At 37.1% G+C, this 22,933-nt stretch overlaps 1 protein-coding gene and 1 long non-coding RNA gene across 24 annotated transcripts in view; one reads left to right on the top strand and one right to left on the bottom strand.

The window, feature by feature from the left end:
* PTPRM (protein tyrosine phosphatase receptor type M) overlaps positions 1 to 22,933 on the bottom strand; it is a 440,472-nt gene that overhangs the window by 251,870 nt on the left and 165,669 nt on the right. For all 23 annotated transcript variants that reach the window (XM_086892393.1, XM_086892399.1, XM_086892410.1 and 20 more), the window contains exon 7: positions 16,398 to 16,691. In XM_086892393.1, the coding sequence (XP_086748519.1) occupies positions 16,398 to 16,691 (294 nt within the window). The remainder of the gene's footprint in view (positions 1 to 16,397; positions 16,692 to 22,933) is intronic.
* Positions 10,570 to 12,966, top strand: LOC147655499 (uncharacterized). The gene is made up of 2 exons (XR_015287872.1): positions 10,570 to 10,726; positions 12,787 to 12,966. It is a non-coding gene; the product is annotated as an uncharacterized LOC147655499 (long non-coding RNA).

Genomic DNA, 22,933 nt, shown 5'->3' with positions numbered 1-22,933 from the left:
TTCTTGGATCAAATTCAGTTCTGAAGTAGCTCTTTATTTTACAAGAAGATTAACCAGATGATGCAGGACATTCACATTTCTTTGATTCTTTTGACATTATTCCCTTTGGGATTTCTCTGATCTGTTTCACAGGGCAGTTCTGCTTGAAGCACCTGAAGAGTGTCTATGCCAAATATAATTCCTCCACAGGACAGAAAAGAGCTTCCTCTCCCTTATTGACAATCCCTTTGGAGACTGCAGCAGACCCTGGCTGGCCAAAGACAATAGGTCACAACAGAAAGAGACACTTAGCCAAAGTTTCAGAGAAGTTTCTAGCCCCAAAAACAGAACTAAGAAGAAATGGAAAGGATCAGAGCACAGTCTATAAAATCCTAGCTCAGCTGTCAGGTGTCCAAGGCTGGGAGCATTTTTGTGGTCATTGCTACTGCCAAACCTCTTCTATCCTGTGACAATTCACATCTCTTTCTGAAAGCATTGCAAAAGAAACAAGAAGTTTAATCATGTTACAAACAAAGCATTACAATGTCTTATCTGAAATAATGCAACAATAGCCTGTATTTTAAAAGAATTCTTTTGATCATTTCTAGTATTTTGAAAAATTTTATATCCCATATGTATGGGCAATTTTTTTTTTTGTTAAAATCTATAAAGAGTTGGGGAAAATTAAAAAAAAAGAGATACTGTCTGTTGGATCATAATCTCTTAGTTGCTTTCTTTCTAGCATTTCTATTTCTGGTGGACAGGATACTAACAGGAAAGCAAACCTACCGCCTTTATCTTAAAACAAGATATATTTTCATATTTTCACTCCATTCAGTCTTAACACACCAAACAGAGTAAAATGGAATAGCATAAAATCTGCCACATTTTTTCAGGTGTGCATATTTCTTTCAGTGGGACTTATATGTAATGTGATTCTAAATGCTACGCATTTAATGAAGGGGTTGTGTAAACCAGCAAAATATGCAGCAGAGGAAGAAAAGTAAAAAATAAAGATTCTAGACAAAAGAAGCTGTCACAAGAAAAAACTAAGTGAAATGAAGTGAAAAAGCAGATAGCACAGATAAGAATAATCTGTACTTTGAACATCCTATATGCAAAACCTATGCTGGTTCATGGGAAAAAAAAAACAAAAAAGAAAAAAAAAGGGAAGTGGATATATAGGTAATCTCTATGTCCTATACTGATTTACTTACAGCAACGTACTACAGATATCTTTGGGATTACAATTCATTCTTTTTCAAACAGCTAAGCAGAAACTAGAAAATGCCCCTCTACAAGGGTCAGACTGCAGGCCTCGCAGCCTGACCGTGGTAGATCATCATCCAGAGTGCCATCACACACCACAGGACAAGTAGAGAACTGGGCCCAGACAGCATGGCTTTAGAAAAGGCAGGTCCTGCTTCACCAACCTGTTTGCTTTTATGCCAAAAGTGACATGCTTCTGAGTGTTGTCTACCTAGATTTCTGTAAAGCATTTGACACCATCTCAAGATTAATGTGGCCAGCAAGAGCAGGGCACTGATTTCCTCCCTGTACTCAGCACTGGTGAGGCCACACCTGGAATCCAGTGTTCAGTTTTGAGCCTGTCCCTGCAAGAAAGGCATTGAGGTGCTGGAGCATGTCCAGAGAAGGGCAACACAGCTGCTAAAAAGTTCTGTAGCACAATACTTATGAGGAACAGCTGAAGGAGCAGGAGGTGTTTAGGAGAAAAAGGAGGCTCAGGGGTGACCTCATGGCTCTGTACAACTACCTGCATGGAGGCTGTAGTGAGGTGGAGATTGCTCTCCTCTGGCATGTCTCAAGTGAAAAGATGAGAGGAAATGGCCCTAAATTGTTCAGATTAGATATTAGAAAATAAAATTTCACTGAAAGAGTGATTAGGCATTGGAATATGCTGCTCAGGGAGGTGGTGGAATCACCACCTCTGGAAGCATTCAAGAAGCATGCGGCTGTGGCATTGAGATTATGGTTTAGGGGCGATTATGTGGTGCTAGGCTGATGGCTGGACAAGACATTCTTTTTCAGCCTCTGTGATTCTGTTAGTATGTGAAATTTAACAGAGAAGAAAAGGCCCTCCAGAAAACCTCTCCTCTTCCATTAAGAATTACTAAAACCAGAAAACAAATAAATCCAATCCTTCCGACAAAATTAGAGAATTATTTTTATTTTCCTCCAGAACATAAAACTTTGCTGTTAACACTATACTGTTGTCAGCTTATTCTTAAGCAGCACAATTCCTTGGTACCTCACAGTATTTCAAATCAGTTGCATAAAATCTGTGGCAGTTGACCTCAGAATTTAATCTTTTTATCTGGTATGGAAATTCTCTTGTTTATATTAGATGTTTGGGCAACTTCTAACTCCACTGACAGAACAAATAGTATCATCCTTGGAAAAGCTATTGAGAGCAAGCCGAGTCAATGTTTTATACTTTAACCTTGGCAGTGGCCCATCTAAAATAAATGGATACAGTCTGGAAGATTAAGGAGACATTTGTCTTCTCTGTTTAGAATAAGAACATATTCTGCTCAGATTCAGAAAATCGAAGCACCATCTTGCATTATGTCACAGAACTTAATCAACAACGTCCTAAAAGACAGGCTTTAAACTCGATCTTATTTTAGGAAAGTAACTGGTTTTAGTCCTTCATCAATAGATATTAGGACTATCACTGTAGAACAGCCTAGGCTGGTCTTTACGTATTTTATAGGGGCAACTGATCTTACCTTCATCCTAAAATGCTTTATCTTTTTCCCTACAGAGACATGTGGGTATGAGCAAAAATGCAGTAGTTAGTCTCCCTAGCAGCATTTTATCTTTGGTGGAAACAGAATAAAATTTAAAACACGAATTTAAAATAAGAAATAAATAAAGGAGTCCTTTAGAAGATAAGCAAAACCACTTGGTTTGGATCCTGGTTTCAATCAACATTTTACAACGTCTGTCCTTCCCAGCTGACTACAGAAGTCACCAAAGCTACACACTCAGTAGCACAACCATCACTCCTGACAGCCTATGCAAAAGCTGGAGGAAACTCTTAGCTGGGAACTCACTTTCTCAGATTCAGCAGAAATATGAGTTTATGGGAGTATTATTTACTGTTTCCATAGGCACTAAACTGTCTAAGGAACCATGGCATTTCCTTAGATTACTCATAGCAATTCTGGGGCAAAAACAACAGAAACTTTATTATGAAAATATTGACAAAACCTTTTCAAGTTTGATCACAGGAAGCAAAATTAGTCTAGTCTTACTGGCTGATATTTACTTTTGCCAAAATAAAATTACCTGAAGTAACAGCATGATGGCAATACAATTATACAGCATAATCAGATTGCTTATTAGTACCTTAAAAACAAACATTTCTTTGTTTCCATGATGACTCCTGATAAATACCATAGATTTGCCTCAGAATTCTTTTATTTTCAGCAATAGATCGTTATTAGTTAGAAGCAAAATCTAGTGTTATTTCAATAATTGCTTTCTCAACTGTGCTTTTCAGGATTATGCTTGCATAACCTATTTTGTTACGTGGCTTACACATGAAATGCTACCCAAAAACTGGAGTTAAACATAATGAATAAAACAGGAATGTAATGAGAATAAGGAACAATATAAGCAAAATAAAATGCTGGAAATCAGCAAAAAATGCAGCCCAGGTTGGAATGGATTAATGAGCTTCAGCCAAAGAAAAACTTTTCCAAAAGGAAAGGACTCAAGGTCTCCTGAACCTCATCTAGAATGCTTCTATCTGAAAACAGCTTACTCTTTTCCCCTCTTCCCTCCTCAAAAAGAGACATTCCACATTCACTTCTGCTCCCCCATCCAGCTCAGAAAGCCGCTCTTTTTGCCCTTTTTGTTTCTCTGTGCAGAGTTAGGACACATGTGTAACACATGCAAGTTTTTTACAAGTTTTGAGCATGGAAAAGGCTTATTGACCCATGATACCTTCTGTATATCCCTGCAGGTTGTCTCATTCTAGAACATTCTTAAGTTGCTACACATTTCAGCTTCTCTTTTTCACTGGCAAAAGTGATTCCATTTGTAATATCAACATCTAATATCACTGCAACACTGCTGAAGCCTTTTCCCCCCCATCCCAAACATAAAAGCGGTAATTTTTGTAATCGTGGAAACTTAAAATTGAAAAAGCTAATTTTCTTTTTTTTCTACATCATGTTCCCCTATTGCAGCAATGTAAAATGGTGTTCTGAATTCCTGGACAATTTTGTACCAGCCAAGACAAATGAAATCATTGTCGGTTTCTTTTAAAACAGTATCTGAATAGGATATATTATTCAATATTTCATAGTGAAAAAAATCAGATAGTCACTACTACTACTTTAAATTATACTCAATTCATTTTCTTTTAGCCAGGGCATGTTAATGCACCTAAGCAACTTCTGAATTCATTTGCTAGCCTTATATTTAATGTTTTGCATGAGAAATAGCACAAGCAAGTATATGCCTGGAGACACCAGTGCACACAGCTGTCACAAATATTTTATCATCAGTCCCTTACCAACTGTTTGTGCAACACTGCCAATTATTAGCAACTTACTCTGAAATGGCTACCCTTCCTCTTTCATCGTGATAGAAACTTTTAGCAAACACAGTTCAGCTTTTGCTGAGAATGACTTTAAAATTAGCTTATCCATTGTTATGTGTCTTTCCATCATCGTTTAACAGCTCCACCAACCCCTCAGGACAAGAAATAATCTTGTAGGGAGAAAAAAAAAAAGAAAAAAAAAGAAATTGGTTACTTGTGCTTACAAAAATAAACCTAGGTGCATGCGTTGTAAATCTGAGAAATAATCATCATTTATATGTAATCTAAGAACTCCATAAAGATTTGCTTCCATGAGTTGGTCAGATATACCAGATATAATCATTTTTAATCAAAGTAATAAGTTAGATTCTATGAAGAAATAATTAAATGTTTAGATGGATCTGGGATTTACTCATGTTCACAAAATTTTCTGAAGGTTACCTTTTTCTTCTTCATTCATCCTTAAGACATTGAACAGGCAGAACACTCTTGCTCTGCCATTTCAGCATTTCAACTTGTCAAATCAACTGCTATTAGATTACAATTGTTACAGAAGACACCTAGGGCCATGCCACTTAAAACTTCTCAAACAGAAGACAGCTCAAAACATTTTAAAGGAAAAACCTCTTATCTGATCCACTGCAGAACTGTGCATCTGTAAAGCTCCAAACGCAGAACAGACCTCTAGGATGTTATCTAATTGTAAATCAATGCATAAATCAGTTTGTGAAGATTAAAACCCATTGTTTGGATGAAAAGAAAGAAGACATACAAACTGGTCTCAGCAGCTTGTGGTAACATCCAGGAAGCAGCTACTGCACAGCATAAAAATGAATGCAAAAAAATACTCTCCTGGCAGATTTTTAAGATTTTAACACTGACTGCTTTCATAAGCAATGATCTGTAAGTGGAGAGATGAAGAGTAAAGTGCTAGTACACACAACAGTAAACAACCACTTTGAATTTTAGCAGGCAGTCTCTGAAATTTATCATTATGAAAATAAACTGTTTTCAAGTCACTTGTTTTAGGAACTCAATACCATATTGTGCACTAACTGCTTAGAAGAGGTTGTGTCACTGTAACACAGAATGAAATAATTTAGTTTTGGAAGATTCACTCCAAACTGTTCTGTGATGTTATAGTTCATTGTTTTAACAGACTCATAGGTAAGATGAAAGTAATTTTTACTCAGTCGAGTCCAACCATATTTTCAGATGAACAGCATATACACTTCATTTAAAGAATGAACAGATAGTATATTAAAAGGAATCAGAGTGCAGTTAGACCTAATTAACAGTGATAACTGAAGCACATAAAATATTAGTGCAGATGCAGAGCTTGAGTGTATGGAAGAAGAATGACTTCTCTAACTGTTAAATGAGAAAGATTCTGAGCTTTGCTGTGGCCTATGAAAATCTGCTACCCAAACTTTTTAAATATTTGTCTATGCTGGCTCTCCTTTTGAAAGATTATGTAGAAATGAACAGAGTAGCTTCATAATGTTTTTGTTCATTTTCTTTGAGACTGCAGTACTGGAAAGCAAAGGGTCCATCTCAATCAATAACTGGAGAGTTTGAAAATGAGAATATGCTGTCACTTCTCCTATCAGAAACAACTGTTCAAGACTAAACAGAATCTTGCTAAGATGGCCTTAAAAAGATTATATTTCTTCATAAACAGTCTTAGATATAGACTTACACAAAGTAAAGGTTAATGAAGAGAAACAGTCTGAGAAACCCTATCTGTATAATATTACTGTGAATTACAGCACGATTCAACCACCAGAATTTTTCTCCTCCTTTTACAGTAAGTGAAAAAAAATAACAAAAGGATTTTTAGTTTCTTTTTAAAACAACTAACAATGCAATGCTGTTTGTCAGTGAAAGGTTTTTTTTGACAAAAGAAATGCTTTCATTGATTACCCTGAATTATAAATTATAGCTCTCTAATTTTTCCTCTTATAAATGAATACTCTTCACAATCTAGCCTCACATGTCAGACAAAAAACCTGAAACTTTTATAATGGAAATTTAATTATAGTACAACTTTTGCCAGTTGTCATTCCGAAGTCAACCATAATTATGCTCAGGTCATTGAAAGTTATTTTTCTCATTTACTTGGCCAAACATGCCAGTTACACATTGGTCCGTCCTTTCAAATTCAACACTATAAAACAGTAATTAAGAAAATTATTGAATTTTTTTTTATTTTTTAAGCTAATTGCGAACAAAACATCTGCAGAAATAGTCAAAACAAACAGCAACTGACAGACAACTTGATTTTTGCTTCCAAAGAACATAAATTTTTAGAACAGAAAAGGCACTTCTGTATGTCAAGAGTAAACACTTATTACCTTTTTGCTTTACATGCATTTTTCCATGTGATAATTCTAAAAGATAAGAGTCCACTATAAACATGATTTTCTACTGCAAAATTTCAGCACCAAAATACCTTCAGAGAGCTTTTTGAAAGTTGTGAATCATGAACTAATAAATGAAACCGAACTCACCCAAGAAAAAAGCCCTTTTCTCTCCTTCCAGGAAGTGCATCACATTTAATGGAATGAGTAAGCATGAACTAAATGCAGAGATAGTTGGTAATATATTTTAAATAATAACAAGAGTGGTCAAATGATAGTATAAATTAAAAGACAGCTAAATGCAGATATCAAAAGTATAAATTTGAAAACACAGTTGTTGAAACTATTTGAGATGGCTGGGCATACTGAAATGCAAAAGCCATAAATCATTAACTTTACTGGCAATTCGATTTTAATCTCCACTATTTGTCTTTTAACACAGTACCTCAAGATAATGCTAGGCAAAGCCTTTCACAATTTTATTTCTTATTTCTTCTTAGAGATTTAAGTTAGTATTTCCCTGCTAAATGCCTTCCAGTAAAATGTTTTATTTCCTGGGCCAGAATTCACTTAGTCATGTAGAAACTGAGTAGGGAAAAAAAAAATACAGAGCAGCTTTCCTCACTCGCATGTTTCTGTCCTCTTAAGAGTCTGGAAAATTCTAGCTCCATGGGGATGCCCCTCTGCCTAAACAACAGAGCAGCAATTAGATTACCAAAAAAAACCACATGAAATTAAACCTATTACCAAAAAACCCTATTTTTTTTGCAGCTATAGAAGCCGAGATCCAATGCTCTGTGAACTGTTTCAACTTCATTTTTGTTGTAAACAGAACTGTGATGCGCACTTGCTCACCACGAGGGATCCTTGGATTACAGGACAGCATTACCTACTCACAGCACTGCAACAACCTAGTACTCTCAAGAGGGAGAGTTTTTTGTCTCCAAAGTCAGCATATCTCTTCATCAGGATCTGCCCTGACTTCAGGTCTCAAACTTGACACATAGCCTACAGACTAGGCTATAAAGTTGTAATTGAACTTTATAGAAAAATGTAATACCAGAAAAGCCAGAACTCAACTTTTCTTCCTGGGAACCTTTAGGAGGTTGGACTGAATTCTACATATCACTCTACATTTGCAAAACAGGTTTGTAAAGCCAAAATGCCTCCCAAGCACTGAAAAAACTGGAAGTACCTGAGTGGTGCAGTTGTTTCTTTTCTTTTGAAGTGAGCTAAAATTAATATACTGTTCTTTCTAAAAAACTGATAACTACTTTTTTTGTCATTTGAAAAAAAAACCCGAACTACTAAAAGGTTTAAAAAACTAAAGCATCTCTGTGTCTCTACATCATTCCTGGATGTTTCATGCTTCATAGATACTTTAATAGAATTGTACGACTTTGTGTTTTAAAGCGGGCCAAAGCTGCTGGGCAAGATAGCACACAGGTCTAACAGTCTCAAACAAAAGAGTGAGCCTTAAATTACCAAAACCAAGGGGCATGCCTGTCTGTTCATCCATTTCCATCTTTCAGCACCCTTTAAAACCACTGGCAGATTTCATCCAAATAACCTGCTTAAAATTTAAACTGATTTGACACGGTACCACCAGAATTTAATTCCAGAAGATGAGAGAGCCAAACTAGTGACCCTATTCAGCAGGCTTAGGGTGGAAGTTAGCAGAAGTCTAACACCAAATATTCCATTTGACATCAGATTTGTGGTTAATTGGGAACTCCCTCCAGCCATGCAGGTCTGTCATAAGGGAAAATGGGATTATCTTCACACAGTGGTGATATTTAGTATCACAGATGTCTATATGACATGTGATTTTCCTGACTCCTAAAACAAAAGGTGTCTTTAGACTCTGCTCAGAACTTCAGGCAACTATATTTTTTTTTAAGCAAGAAACCTGCCCTTCAGAGCCTGAATTCCCTTCCTTTGGCCATAAGATTGACACAATCATACCTATACATGAAGGAAAAAGAGATGGGGATATATGTGCATGTCTGTATATACACATACACTCTCTTTGGCACACAAAATCAGTTATTCTTTTAGACACAAACTGGAGTAAATATGCTTTGGTCACTTCAAATGCATACAAGATTTTGCTTTGGTTTTGGATAAGACCAAGTCAGAGGAAAAAGCCATACCTTCATGTTTCATTTGCTAAAGTTTTTGCTAAAGAATTAACAGAATTAAAAATGAAGTCTGCCTGTGAGTGGAATACAGTATGGTATAACTGTATGTGAGAACTGGAACAGCTGATGTAAAAACAGGCCTCAAAAGAGGGGAGAAAGCTCTCAGCACAAAGCTGGTAAGGATAAATTTCAAGGCTCCATGAAACTTCACTGGAAAGACACAGAATGCTCTTTCCTGCTATTATTAATTGATTTTAATAACAGAGTACCAATACATTCATTTAAATCTGCAGTAATAATATACATCTGAGAAGAGAGATCCAAAGCATCTGTGAAACAGCTTGTATTTCATTTGTTCAGAACAGAGTAATACTAAGGAACACCCTGTAAAAATGGTATTTTTTACAAGTATTTACAAGTATTTATAATTTACTACTTCTAATAAAGATGCCCACATAGCAGTCTTTTATTTATAACCAGTACACTCCCAGATTGCTGGGTTTTTCTCACTCCCTAACAACCAATTCCAGAATTGAAGTTAGGTACAGTAATTGCTTGAGTGTGTGTTTTTGAGCTTATCCTTGTAACTAGTAAGAGACTACAACAAAGACTGGAGATGAAGATATGTCACAGGGGAAATCATATTATCTACTTTTCCTTAAGGGTCATTATGTTTTCTTCACATTCCCTCCACCTGGCAGATGTGAAATTAATAATCTTGCCCCTCAGGTTTGCTCTAAGTTAGTGAAGGTTCATTTGTCTCAAAGAGCAGGTTAATTTCTTCCTCTGCAAATGTTTTGAAATGGGAATCTATTAAAGTGAAAAAGTAAGTCTCCATTTATATGACTGCTTTTCACACAACCAAAGACGTGGCAGTTACTCTTACATACATTCTGTTTCCATCTGTATATTACCCCAGCTGTAACTGTCAGGAAATGTTTCTCCTTATTCTAATGTGGAGCTTCTCAAAACAAACTGATCTGAAGTCAGGTTTCATGCTCTGTGTCCTTACCAGCACTAGATTGTGTCTATATTCCTTTTATACTTCAGCACGTGTCCAAAAGAGAGCCAACAGACTACATACTTGCAGCAGTTTTCCTGCCCTTTTTTCCCCCTTCCCTTTCATGTGGAGGGAGTGAAAATGTTCTGTTTCTCAAGTGAGATCTCTGGATGCTCTATCTAACCAAAAATTATTTCTTTAGGGACTAATGGAGACACAAAAGTACAGGTATTAGTAATTTCTATAAAGGCCTGTTCTCTTGACTGCCAATATTAGGATAAGCTTTTGTGTTCACAGGCTGAAAATTCACTGAATGGAAAACCGACCCGTGATTTCCCCTGCAAAGCAAAGACACATTTGGGATGAAAGGGTGCATACTCTCATGGTGTTTATTTCCTAAAAGAAAATGTTCTGTTCTTGCTATCACTGGCAACCACAAATCCAGAGAAACATTCCATGTAGTGGAACTCCAACTTTTCTCTGTGATGAAGTCTTTCCATCACACTGTACCTCACTGTCTATACAGCCTCAGACAAGGACAGGAATACAGCAGAGAAAGACCATGACACATTCCTGTGTATTAAAGCAGAATCTAGGAGAATTTAACAAACTCCATGGTGAGAGCTTCTCTTCCCAGATTTTGACAGAAACTTGGAATCACAGAACAGCTAAGGTAGGAAGGGTCTGGTTCATCTGGTCCAACCCTTGCTGTACACCACCCTTGCTCCACCAATGCCAGCTACAACATCTTGTATGATGTCCAGATAACTTTTGAGTATCTCCAGTGTTCTTTACGTTTCACCCCAGAAGGAGTTTGGGCTCATCAAGCATGACTTCCCCTCTGTGAATCCATGCTGACTATTCCCTATCATGTTTTTGTCCCTTGTGCTCCTGGAAATGGTTTCCAAGATTGGTTGTTCTATCATCTTCCCAGGGTTTATGGTGAGACTGACCAGACTCCAGCTTTTTGTTTGGGGTTTTTTGTTTGTTTGTTTTGGGTTTTTTTGTTTGTTTTTTAGGAACTTAAAGGAGTCTGAAGGGAAATTCTAGACTGTGAGACAAGGAGGAAGAGAACTGGATTTAAAGAGATTTTTATATGGGAGGAATTTGGATTATCTGGGTTTTTCCCAACCCAAGATCCCTGAAAACACAAGGGGAGGCTGTTCTGTACACAGCATCAGAGAAGTCATCTCAGTGAGGAACACCTTGGGCACTTGTCCCTGGACAAGTGACTGCCAATGAAGAACACCACTTCTTACAGACTAGTTCATACACTAGTCAATGCTGAACACCATTTGTGTTTTCTGAAGGGCCCCTTCCAAGATGTTTTATTCCCCCATCAGAAGTAAGTGACCAGTGATACAGACACATGGACATGGATCTCACTACACAGTATTTTCTTGGAATTCTATTAAAATCTTTCAGTTTACCTCCTGCACACGTAAAAGCTGCAAGTCACCTGCTACATGCAGGAAATCCAAAACTAGCTTTTACCCTTAGGAGAAAGTGACCTTATATGAAAGGGTTTGTGTATCAGAAAGGCAGTAGAAAAAAGGACAATACAGTAGGATCTTACTTTCATAATAAAACCATAAATAAAATATAAGTTCACTGTAGATTTCTAGTTCTGATAAATCAATGCAACCTTCTCCTAAAGTTTATTACAGTTTCAGGTTAGGAATGGAGACTTCAGAAATATCATGGAACTTTTCCATGGAAAATAAAATGGTGCAATACCTGCACCCTATTCCTCAGGGTTCAGGTGTCTCTGACCGGAGGTCTAGCTCTAATACAACACAGCTGCAAAAACCTTGGTTAAAACTTCTGAAGAAAATTGCTAAGGAAAAGAGTTATGGAAAAAAAACTGCAGTATGGCTTCAGGTTGACATTTTCCTATGATCACAAAACTAAGCAATGTTAAGACTTTGTTATATGCTTGAAAATACCCTGAACTTCTTCACAGGCAGCTCCCCACGTTACAGCAACAAGAAGGAATAACTTAATTCCCAGTTACAGTAAGATCCTTCCTCCTTTCTTGAGACGAAACAGCCAAAAGTTTCAAGTCGAACGACAGTGAAAGGCAGCTGCCATTTCAACCTAGAGAAGTTCTTAGGAACTCATCTTTCCTAATAATGATATAGAACAGGGAAGGGCATGGAAATCAGCAGCAAGCACCACTGAGCTTCATGAAAGGCTAGGGCATGGATACTGACAAAGGGAGAGACTAACTAGGGAATTAATGAGAGTGGGAGGGTGGAGAACAGGGAAAACCATCTGCAAAACTGACTTATTATTCAGACTGTTGTACACAAGAAGATACAGACTGTCCATCCTGTAGGATTTGGACAGTGCTCCCTGTCATGGGCAGGAGGAAAGTGGTGGCTCTGAGTACTGTCCAGCATACCTGAGCACACCGAAGTTAAATGCAAGGCTCAAGACAGTTCCTGGTCTGTGCCATTTGCCCAGAGATACTTCTGCCTGGTGCAACCTGATGCAGGTCTGAACTGATCAGAGGGAAGAGGTTACTCATTCCATCAGTGTATTCTAGCACATGCAAATTTTTTTCTCACAATGCCAGTGGATGCCAGTAGGCAACACAGAACTAGTGAAATAATTCTGACACCTTCAAAGATTTACCAGCTGAAGCCAAAGCAATGAGTGAACTGAGAAAAACAAAGATTATTCTTTTTCCAGAGAGGGGGTTTAAAGAGTTCTTCTGCCCTGTTCTTCCAGATTGTAACAAGCCTTCTAGGAGTACCAGACATTTTACAACAAACCTGCAGCAGTGTTTCAAGAGCTCAGTTGTACTGGGAGTAACAGCTTTCCTCCTGACAAGCTCAGGTGATGGGATAGAAGAGACAGCAAAATCAACTATGTTAATTAAAACATTCCTGCTATTTCATTGTATGAAAATTATTGGTTAAATTGACAGTGATTGTTTTGGCAAATACTCCAGGGCAGGAATTGTGTCTTAGTGTAAAGAAGCAGAGATCTTACTGTTAAAAAAAACTCACAGTTTGGGGATAATTCATCAGAAGATTCTTTCATGGCAGTCTTTTAATTTTTTTATTTTTTTTTTTTTTTATTTTCTTAAATTGCAGTAGAGTTTTCTGGTTTAGTAAAGGAAAATATGCTAATTTTAAGAAATTATGCCAAATGTCACAGGGAAAAAAAAAATTATGAGAAAAAGAAAACAACTTTCCCTAGGGGGCCTTAACAATCCCCTCCCTTAGCAGGAGGGAGGATTTTATTTTAACTTTTCTTCCTAAGGTAGCTGTCTTTAAGACTTATCTGTTCACCAGCAAATTCAAGGAACAATATAAATTAGAAATAAAGTCTCCTAACAGAGGGGCCATAGCAAAAAAAAAAAAAAAAAAAAAAATTGCAGGAGCTCATTTAGCAGTTCTGCATTATTCAGGTGTGTTTTAACTGGGGCACTGCTTCATCACCAGAATGCAGGGACACAGACCAAATCAAGATTTGTATCATGCAATGAATGCCAAAGACAAAGCATGCTGGAAAGCCCTGAAATAAATAAATCTACCCACTGGAATACTGGTATGGATAAGATAAAAAACTACAAAACACAGTCTATCTTATTAATCCTTCAACATATCTACTTTAGTTTTACTATGGACAATGCCACTGGTTTTGGGCCAGACTGTGTCTCATCAGGAACAATACTGAAAGGACAAAGGGAAGAGCTTCCAACTGGAAATAGGTTTAGATCAGATATTAGAAAGGAATTCTTTACTGTGGGGGTGGTGAGGCAGTTGGAACAGGATTCCCAGACAAGCTGTGGATGCCCTATCCCTGGCATTCAGCAATCTTGGTTCACAACACCATATGAGATGGCTGTGGGGAGAGGGGGTTTTGAGCATAGGAAAAGGTGATTTAAATTCCAGACAACCAGGGAAGACCTTCTTTTCACACCTTTAAATGAGAAAACCCCTTTTTTCTAAGTCTGACTCAAATGTGGTTCACCGTGGCCAAAATCCATTAAACTACTTCAAACCTGAACTCCACATTCTAGGTTAAATCTAATCCAGACCTGAATGTGATTCTCTAGCTTCCTGAGAATTACACTGTAAAAGCACTAACATTATATTTCATCAAAAGGAAACAAAGCACTTTCTAAAGTGGCAACTGCTCCAGTGAGTGTGATGCAACCAAGTCTGGAAAGTCTTTTTTTCTTTCCATTCTAATTACAGACACTTTTATTTAGTGAAGTTACAGATAAGACTTGTCTATTACAAGCCTCTGAAATCTCATTTTGCTAAAATGAAAACATATTTCAAATGCTTTGGAGAACTATTAAGATTATTGAATGCCTAGCATACTGCTTCAAGTCTCCAAGTGGTTCACTATCTTCCCCTAGGGAACAGGCAAGCAGCATGCAATTATCACAGTAATTAAAAAGGTGCAATGATTCTTCTCTTAAAGACTCCTGTTTTATTAATTCTATGGTATGCTTTGGAGACTGGCATTATTTTACTCCTACCCAGCTTAATTATACCGTCATTAGTTTATCAGCATCTCTTTTTAAACCCTTGGGCCACTTATTAGCATGTCACTTGCTAACAGTTAACCAATAACCACCACACCTTCAAAACAGGGTCTTCTACTATAAAATAGCCAAATTGTAGAGACAGATTTAATATCATCATTCAATTTACATTTTTCAGTCATTTGACTTTCTGCTTTTAATTTAAGAAGGTTACTGTTTAGCTTAATAAAAACACAAATAATTCTGATGTATTACAAGCCATTACCAGGTAATAAAACACTTCCAGTACACAGTGGTTTATGAAACTGAATGCCTGTTTTATTACTCAACATTATGCACCACAGAGCAGAACAGAAAGCATGTGATATCCTTAAATATAACTAAAGTTCTGGATATCACCCTCTACTAAGTCTGGCTGAGGTGGAGTTAAATTTCCTTCATAGTAGCCTGTTTGGTGCTGCATTTTGGTTTGTGACTAATCCAAGGTTGGTAACACAACACAACCCTACAGGAGAGACAGGCTCACTCATATAGCATCCAGTACTGCATTACCTGATCCTACAAGCAGATGAAAAGACTATCAGAAAAACTGTTTAATTTTAAAATAACTGAAATACTTGTGTATTAAATACGTACTTACCTTGTCTAGACACACATTTACAATATTATGAAGGGCACAGTGACCCAGAAACCCTCCTGAAGGGAACTATATTTCATTTTTATGCTCCACTTCTGACTGAGCTACTATCTTAACCTAGTAGAGAAAATCTTATAAATACAAAATACTTATCTATTATTATAATGTAGCTGTACTGCTTTCTGATACTTTTCATTAAATACTTCTTTCCAGTACTGAGAGGAAGAAAAATACCAAAAATAACACCAAAGAATTAGTACTTGTGTAAGTTTGCATCTTCAGAACATAATAGTGGGATTCTGACAGCAACTCTATTTCATTTTGTGTTTGACATCACACAAATCCAATTCAACTGAAATGACATTTACTCACAAATGGCCAGGTGACTTTACAAAAAAAATAGATGCAATGGAAATATATTATTTCTGTTGAGGTACGTAATTTTTCTGTTAAAAAGGCAAGTAAGACCAAGTCATTCTTTAAAAGACTAGGAACAATAAGCTACCACCACTTGTTACTGTCATATTCTCTAGCTACATTCCTGCCTACCTTCCACCAGCTTTACAGCAGCAGAGAGATGATTCAAAATATTGGGTGAAAATACTAATGACCAAAGAAAATCCAGGTCACAGTATCCTCTATTATTTTCTGAGCGGCTAAATCCCAAACTAAATATCACTGCCAGTCTCACTGAAAATTATTCTACAATTGCTTCTGTATAATAGGTGAACTTTGTATGCTATTACAATCAGAGGTCATCTCTATTAATTATATCATCCAAAACAGGAGCCAAGATTGCTACAACGCACCAGAAATCACACTATCTCATTTAGTAAAGAGACATGCTGTCAGTCACTCAAGAAAGCAGTCCTTTGCTAAACCTCATCTGCTAATTGAGACTCAACAGTGAATGCTTTTGCTGTTACACAGGATCTCCTTCCACTTTATCTACAAGTTTGATATAACCGATACTGAAAGAAGAAAAAAGCACACACAGTCATGATTTCATCTACAGTCGCACAGAAGGTTGCTTTCAAGGTCACTGTAGCTAGAAAATGCTAATAGGTTATACTTAAAACCATTCAGTCTTAATTCCTGTAACCTGCTGGTTTAAGACAGACAGTAAAAACTAGTGAAATAACTTATGTCTTCAGCCCTAGAAAGATGCTTACAACTTTCCTATCACCTTGGAGTACTCACCAGCACATTTTGTCCTTGTTTTGAGAGCTGGACCAGGAGACCCTGTTCCTCCTTCACCTGGTCTTGTAAGTAATACACTGATTTCATATTCTGTATCAGGATCCAGGTGCCCAATCTTATAGCTTGTGGAGTCCACGGGTTGTATGTCGTACCAGCTTCCGCTGGAAGTTCGATACTCAACTTCTCTTTGGATAATGGGTCCATCCCCATTGATGGAATTGGCATTCAGCTGTATCCACAGGTAAGTTGCACCAACTGAGGACAGCTGAGGTGGAGCAATGGGAACTGGTGGCTCTGAAAAACAGTAAGGTATGATAATAAGCTATGATTACACTTTTTCTGCTTCAAAACATTCAAATAAGCAACAGGGTTTGTATTACATTACAGTTGAAGATTGCATAAAAATATGGATATTAAGGAATCACCACCACAGACTGACTCATTTTCATTGAACTGCAATATTCAGATTCTTTTGCTTATGCACTTGGAGATTTTAACCTGCAGCCTTTGGTTTATACCACGTAACTTGAAACCAGGTGCAAATTGAATTCTATTCACTACACATTCCATGGCAACCCCCAACTTAAAAAGGAAGATAATTTCAGGTTTTCTCATACAAATACAGTTTGTTCCAGATATTAATATTAATCCTACTAAAAAAAAAAAAAATAAGCTGAAATTTATATTGTAGCCTATCCTTACACATAACAAGGATATGAATTTCTGCACAGAAACAAAATTATTATTTTATTAATTATTTTTTATGTACTTAACTATCCACCCTTTGTATTTTCAGACTTTTGTGTAAGCAGAGTAAATACAGTAATTTTTCAAGTTCTATAATTCAGTTAAAATTAAAGAGCTTCTGAAAGCTGGGGGATTTCTTGAGTTTTTACTACAAGTCGGTTTCTGCCTCATGTAATGGCTATTTTCACTAACTATCACACAGAAATGTACTCTGTATCACAGAGCAAGCATGCATGTGATATCCTGATAGACTGGATTCTAAAGATTTCAAAAGCAACCAAAGTTTTAAACCCACTTTAATTTACTCTGTGATGGGCATCTAATTTTAAATTAGACTGCAGAAATAATTTGCAGACATCATCTTTTTTGAAAGGTAAATAATAAATCGTTTTTTCCTTTACTGGTTAAATTACTCTGCTGTTTCATGCATCATATCTGTAAAAAAATTCGCCTTCCTGTTGGTTAAATATATTCATGTAGAATGAAATTGAGCCACCATAATAAGGCACTGTTTGATCCAATATTCTTAACATATCTATCAGCAAACACTGCCACCTTCTCAAGACTACACAGAAAATGGAATGAATGCAGGACAGCTGTCTTCCCTAACCTTTAGATTCAGATTTATCCTCTTCTGCTATTTCCCTCTGTGTTGAGGTACAGGTAGTCAAACAGACAAGAAGTTGAATTTATGTATTTCATCATTTTGTCATGGTCTTCAAAGTCACAGTTAAAGCAAAGAAACATTCAATATTTCCTGAGGAATAGCAAAATTGCTATTTTAAGAAATATGTAATAATCATACAGTAAGCTATCTTTTTTCATTTATAGAAAGAGTAACTCAGAGCACTGAGTACACTGAAGATTAGCTGAGCCTCAGATAGATGGTGTTTCTAATTAGCAGGGTACACTTGTATGCAAACTTTGATCTGTGCAATCTGTTAGCAATTGCTGAAATACAACACTACAGACCAGCAAACACAGACGTCAGCACTGTGTGTTTTCATCTTACCAAAACTAAATGATTACTATCATGAAAAACACAATACAAAGGGCAAAACACCAGAACATCTCCAAAGATATATATTAAGCACTACTAATTGGAATAGACATAAAAATAGCTTAATGTATTGTGGCAGATTGCAGGATATAAAGAATATTGTTTAGATTTTTCAAATCAGCAGTGAAAGCATTGTTTTATGTCTACAGCAATATATGGCAAACCGATGTCATTGTTGAGTTAGAAACATACTGCAGTTTTATTGAAACTATTCTTCCTAAGTATATACACTATGGCTTCATACAGTGATAGTATGTCTGGAAACACTTCTGACTTGACTCAAAATGATTTAGCATCAATTTAAATCATTAGGCTGTTTTGTGAACCAAGACATGAAATGGAACTTTTATAAAGCATCCTAAGGCATTTACTTAGCCATGCTGAAAGAACAGTTAATTACTTTCAAGTTTCAAATGCTACTAAAGGCTGCTGAAGTGCCATTCAAAATGCAAACTCAGGAGTTAGGTCACTAAGGTTAGTGGTTACACCAATTCATTCCAAATATTACAAGTACTTGAAACGGACAGTATTTTATTGTCTTTTTATACCTCAGGGCATGTTTTTTATTTCTCTGGGACCACAATGAAAAAGGTTAATTCAAGTTACATTATTTTAGCAAAACCTGCATATGCTGCAATTTCATACTATTAACATGGTTTAACACCAGAAGTTACCTTCTTCCAGAGATCGAGACTACCTAAAAAACAACCTTTTGTTACAAATATAATGCTCATATTAAGTGACTGGTTAAAAACATGAGATCAGTTAAGCAGATCCTCTAATAAAAACACTGTATACCCAAATATAATTAAACTGATTTCACAACTGAAGTCTGAAATATATTATTTTGTCTTTTTAATTTATTTTTTCTTTCGACAGAATGATTCAAAATTTTTAGGATGCTGAGGAGTTTGAATCACTTAGGTAAATACCACACTGCAGCACTACTGTCCCTCACTAAAAGCAGTTTTACTGGCAGACACTGAGATAGTCTCAATTAAATAACATGCAAATTAATACCTTTATGAAACAGTAAAATATACTTGATATTTCAGGGCTGTGTATGTTCAAGGAAGGATTTTCAGCTGACAGCAGGAATAAGTTTGTAGCAGTGGATATTTAAATACAATGACTTAAAGAGGAGCTCTTCCTTGCAGATCTCCTCCTGAAGCAAGCAGACAAAGCTATTCAGTACTGTGAAGCCCTTTTAAATGTAGGTTTTTAAAATAGAATATTAACTGAGAAAAAGAAGGTAAGTGGATCCATATTTCAAATTTTATGCCTTTTAGACTTTGAACAGACATGTGACCTCCTCTTGAATTCTCTGACAAATGACAATTTGGGCACAATCCCTTAGGGAAAGGAAACAGCGGCTACCTTACAAAGCCAGAGGTCTGCAGGTGACAGAAAGCTTTCAGCAGGTGCTCTCAGGTTACTCTACAGAAGTGGATCATTTGTATTAAATAGAAGAAAAAGACAGTCCTCATGATAAGGAGCATCCCTTCTCTTGCACAGAGGATAAAAACAAATATAGCCATACATGAACGTAAACTATTTATTCTTATGCACTTTCTATTATTTGAAAACACACTTGAAACTGGGACTTCTTCATTTAAACCGCTTTGCATTTAAATGATACAGATTTTCCAAGCATTTTCTACAACATCTTAACATCTTTTACTTTGCAGTTCTTCTAAAAATTTAATTGGGAGGGTAAAGGAATCACACTGACTTGCCACTGGAGATCATGTAAACCCGTAAGATTTAAGTCAGTTAAAGAAGACAAAACCAGACATTTCTTCTCTGCAGGTAATCTCTTCTATTTTCAAGATAGAAGCACTATCTTGAAAAATGGCAAAATCTACTTCCTCACTTTTTGCAAATACATGAATGTGTATATGTTTACCTTCCCCTCTTTGTCACAAAATCATAGAATCATGTTTGAAAAAACCTCCAGGATAACTGAATTCAACCTTTGACCAAACACCAAGATGCCAGCTAAACCATGGCATAAAGTGAATGTTTTCAGGGATGGGAGCCCACCACTCCCCTGAGCAGCCCGTTCCAATGCTTAACCATCCTTTCAATGAAACATTCTTCCTTATGTCCAACCCAAATCTCCCTGGCAGAGCTGGAGCCTATAAGCTCTTGTTCTGTCCCTTGATGCCTGGGAGAAGAGGCTGACCCCCTCCTGGCCACGACCTCCTGTCAGGCAGCTGTAGAGACCAATGAGGTCCCCTCTGAGCCTCCTTTTCTTTAGGCTAAACATCCTCAGCACCCCCAGCTGCTCCTGACCCACTCTCCAAACTTCCCACCAGCTCCTTGCCCTTCTTTGGACTCACTCCAGCACCTCAATGTCTTTCCTGTAGTGAGGAGACCAGAACTGGACAAAGCACTCAAGGTTGGCCTCATCTTTGCCTGGCACAGGGGGACAATCCCTGCCCTGGTCCTGCTGGTCACATATGGGCCAGGGAGCCATCAGCCTTCCTGGTCACCCAGACACATGCTGGCTCAGGTTCAGTGGCTGAGGACCAGCACCCCCATCTCTTTCTCCCCAGCTTTCGGTACTTGTGTAGTCCTGATTTTTAAATACTTTCCCTCTCATTTCAAAACATCTTGAGTTTGCCTTTCTGTTCAATCCCAGCACAAACAACCTCATCGGGGTATGTAGCTTCTTGTTCCTGCACTCCTCACTATCCACATTGTTAATCCATCACCATTTTACTCTCAAAGTACAAGGATTCAGTTAGATGGAGGACTGTATACCAAAAGCACACAAATGTTAAGCTCATAGGTCTTGATCCCTGTGCCTGGATCCAGCCTGCTCCCAGAGCAGCTCAGATCCCTGCTTGCAATTAAATTCTGTACACTGTATCTAGAATTTTGGGGGAATTTGAAAGATGAACTCAAAGAAGCCTCAGGATCTTTTGGGGTTTTATTTAATAGCTTTTTAAATAACTATATTTGAGAACAGATTTTCACAGGAAGAGAAAAACAGCATTCTTGACATAACTAGTACCCTCCTGAAAAAATATTACTGTTTCAAAGTCCAGAGCCTTCAGCACTTTCCTATGGCAAGTTTGCTAAGATGGATGATGTATATCAACTCTCCTAGATGGAGGTTTTCTCAACACCTCTAGGCACACACTCACACTGAAAAATATAAGCCCCCAGTCAGTCTGCCAAAAAATGAGCATATGCAACTGGACTTCATTATAGGAATTGTCAGGCAACAATGAAAGTCCTAATGCCAGCACTGATGGTAAAAAGAGGGGTACAGACAGTGATGGATCCACCATGAAAGGTTAATTGGAGAGAGCAAAAACAGATGCCAAGTATCTGTGTATATTTAATGTATGAGAACAACTGATACCACAGATAAGTAATTGTTGATATTTTCTTACTATGTCTTGATGCCAAAATGACTTTGCCCTCCAGAAGGAATTCTTTGCTCTGGAGGTCCTGAAGAGGTTTGGTTCTGTTCCCAGTGTTAAATTTTCCACTTGGAAAATGCAGACATTTAAGCTGCCAGCATTACAGATGGCTACCTTTCTATGCCCTTGCTTAAAAACCTAACCAAACTCCTTTTAACCAATTTGACACTTAGGTTTACCTTGTTCGAACTCAATAAGCAGTCTGAACTCTGCAATAATCTGATGTCTGCTAGACAGGCTCATTCTGTTCTCCTAAATCTAATCTGTATTGGATCTGCCCACTATTAGAAAACTTCAACCTAGGGACTGCATGTAGATCTCTAATTTACTTCACCAAACATATTTAATCAATTCTACCCGACTATTTTCCTTTTGCTCAATGTTTGATTACTTTTATGTCATCTATTAGATACGAGCCGATGTTTTTTACAATAAGTGGGTTATCTGACAAGGCCAATTTCATGCCTCCCATTAGATAAACTGACATTTCAATCCAATTCTCTGACAAACTTAGATGAGGATACTGTGCAGTTCGAGCACATACAATGACAAGGCACTTGTCTTTTCATCCTTTCTTATCAGAACAAATGCTCAGGTAAATTGAAAACCTCCCCTTCAGGATTTATTTAAATAGAACAATCAATACTTTACTTCACCACCCTCTAAAAGGAATATAAGCTACCACAAACGAGTTTTCAAAAAAATCCCCTTTCTTTCCTCCCCCTGCTTTTTAATACCAGTCTAATTGTTCACTGACAAGCTTTTCCTCATTAACTAGACAATATTCATGTTTATAATTACTTAATAGCAGAACTGACAGCTCTTAAATTGTGACCTTTTCCCCCTCCATACTGCTGAAACCTTGCTATAACATGCTCACTCAGGTAAAAAAGAAAAAAAGAAAAAAAAAAAAGAGAGAACAAGAATACCTGGCAGTTTCTTACATGTCTTTCATTTTCAAGATTTCATTCCTATTCCTTCATGATTGCAGATTTGATTTTCATCACCTGAAACTAGCAGCCCTTCTGTTCTTTTCAAGAGTTCTGGTACCTGGTCTCCAGTGCCACACATCATGCCACAACAGCACTACAAAGCTTAAAAATCCTTACACACATAATTGGAATCTACTTAGAGTAAGTTCCTATTTAGTGAAACTTTTTCTACAATGAAGTAGAATGAATGTTGTACAGAGTTCTAACCCACTCTACTGTGCATACCTCTCTACTTAAAAGCAAACATATTTTGAAAAAAGCCCTATTCCAGTGCAGAACTTTTTGCAACCTGAGTTACAGGCT

The sequence above is a fragment of the Cyanistes caeruleus genome, chromosome 1 (genome assembly GCF_971803275.1).
Source record: "Cyanistes caeruleus chromosome 1, bCyaCae1.hap1.1, whole genome shotgun sequence".
Classification (NCBI taxonomy): Eukaryota; Metazoa; Chordata; class Aves; order Passeriformes; family Paridae; genus Cyanistes; species Cyanistes caeruleus.
This window is presented reverse-complemented; position numbering and strand designations above follow the sequence as displayed.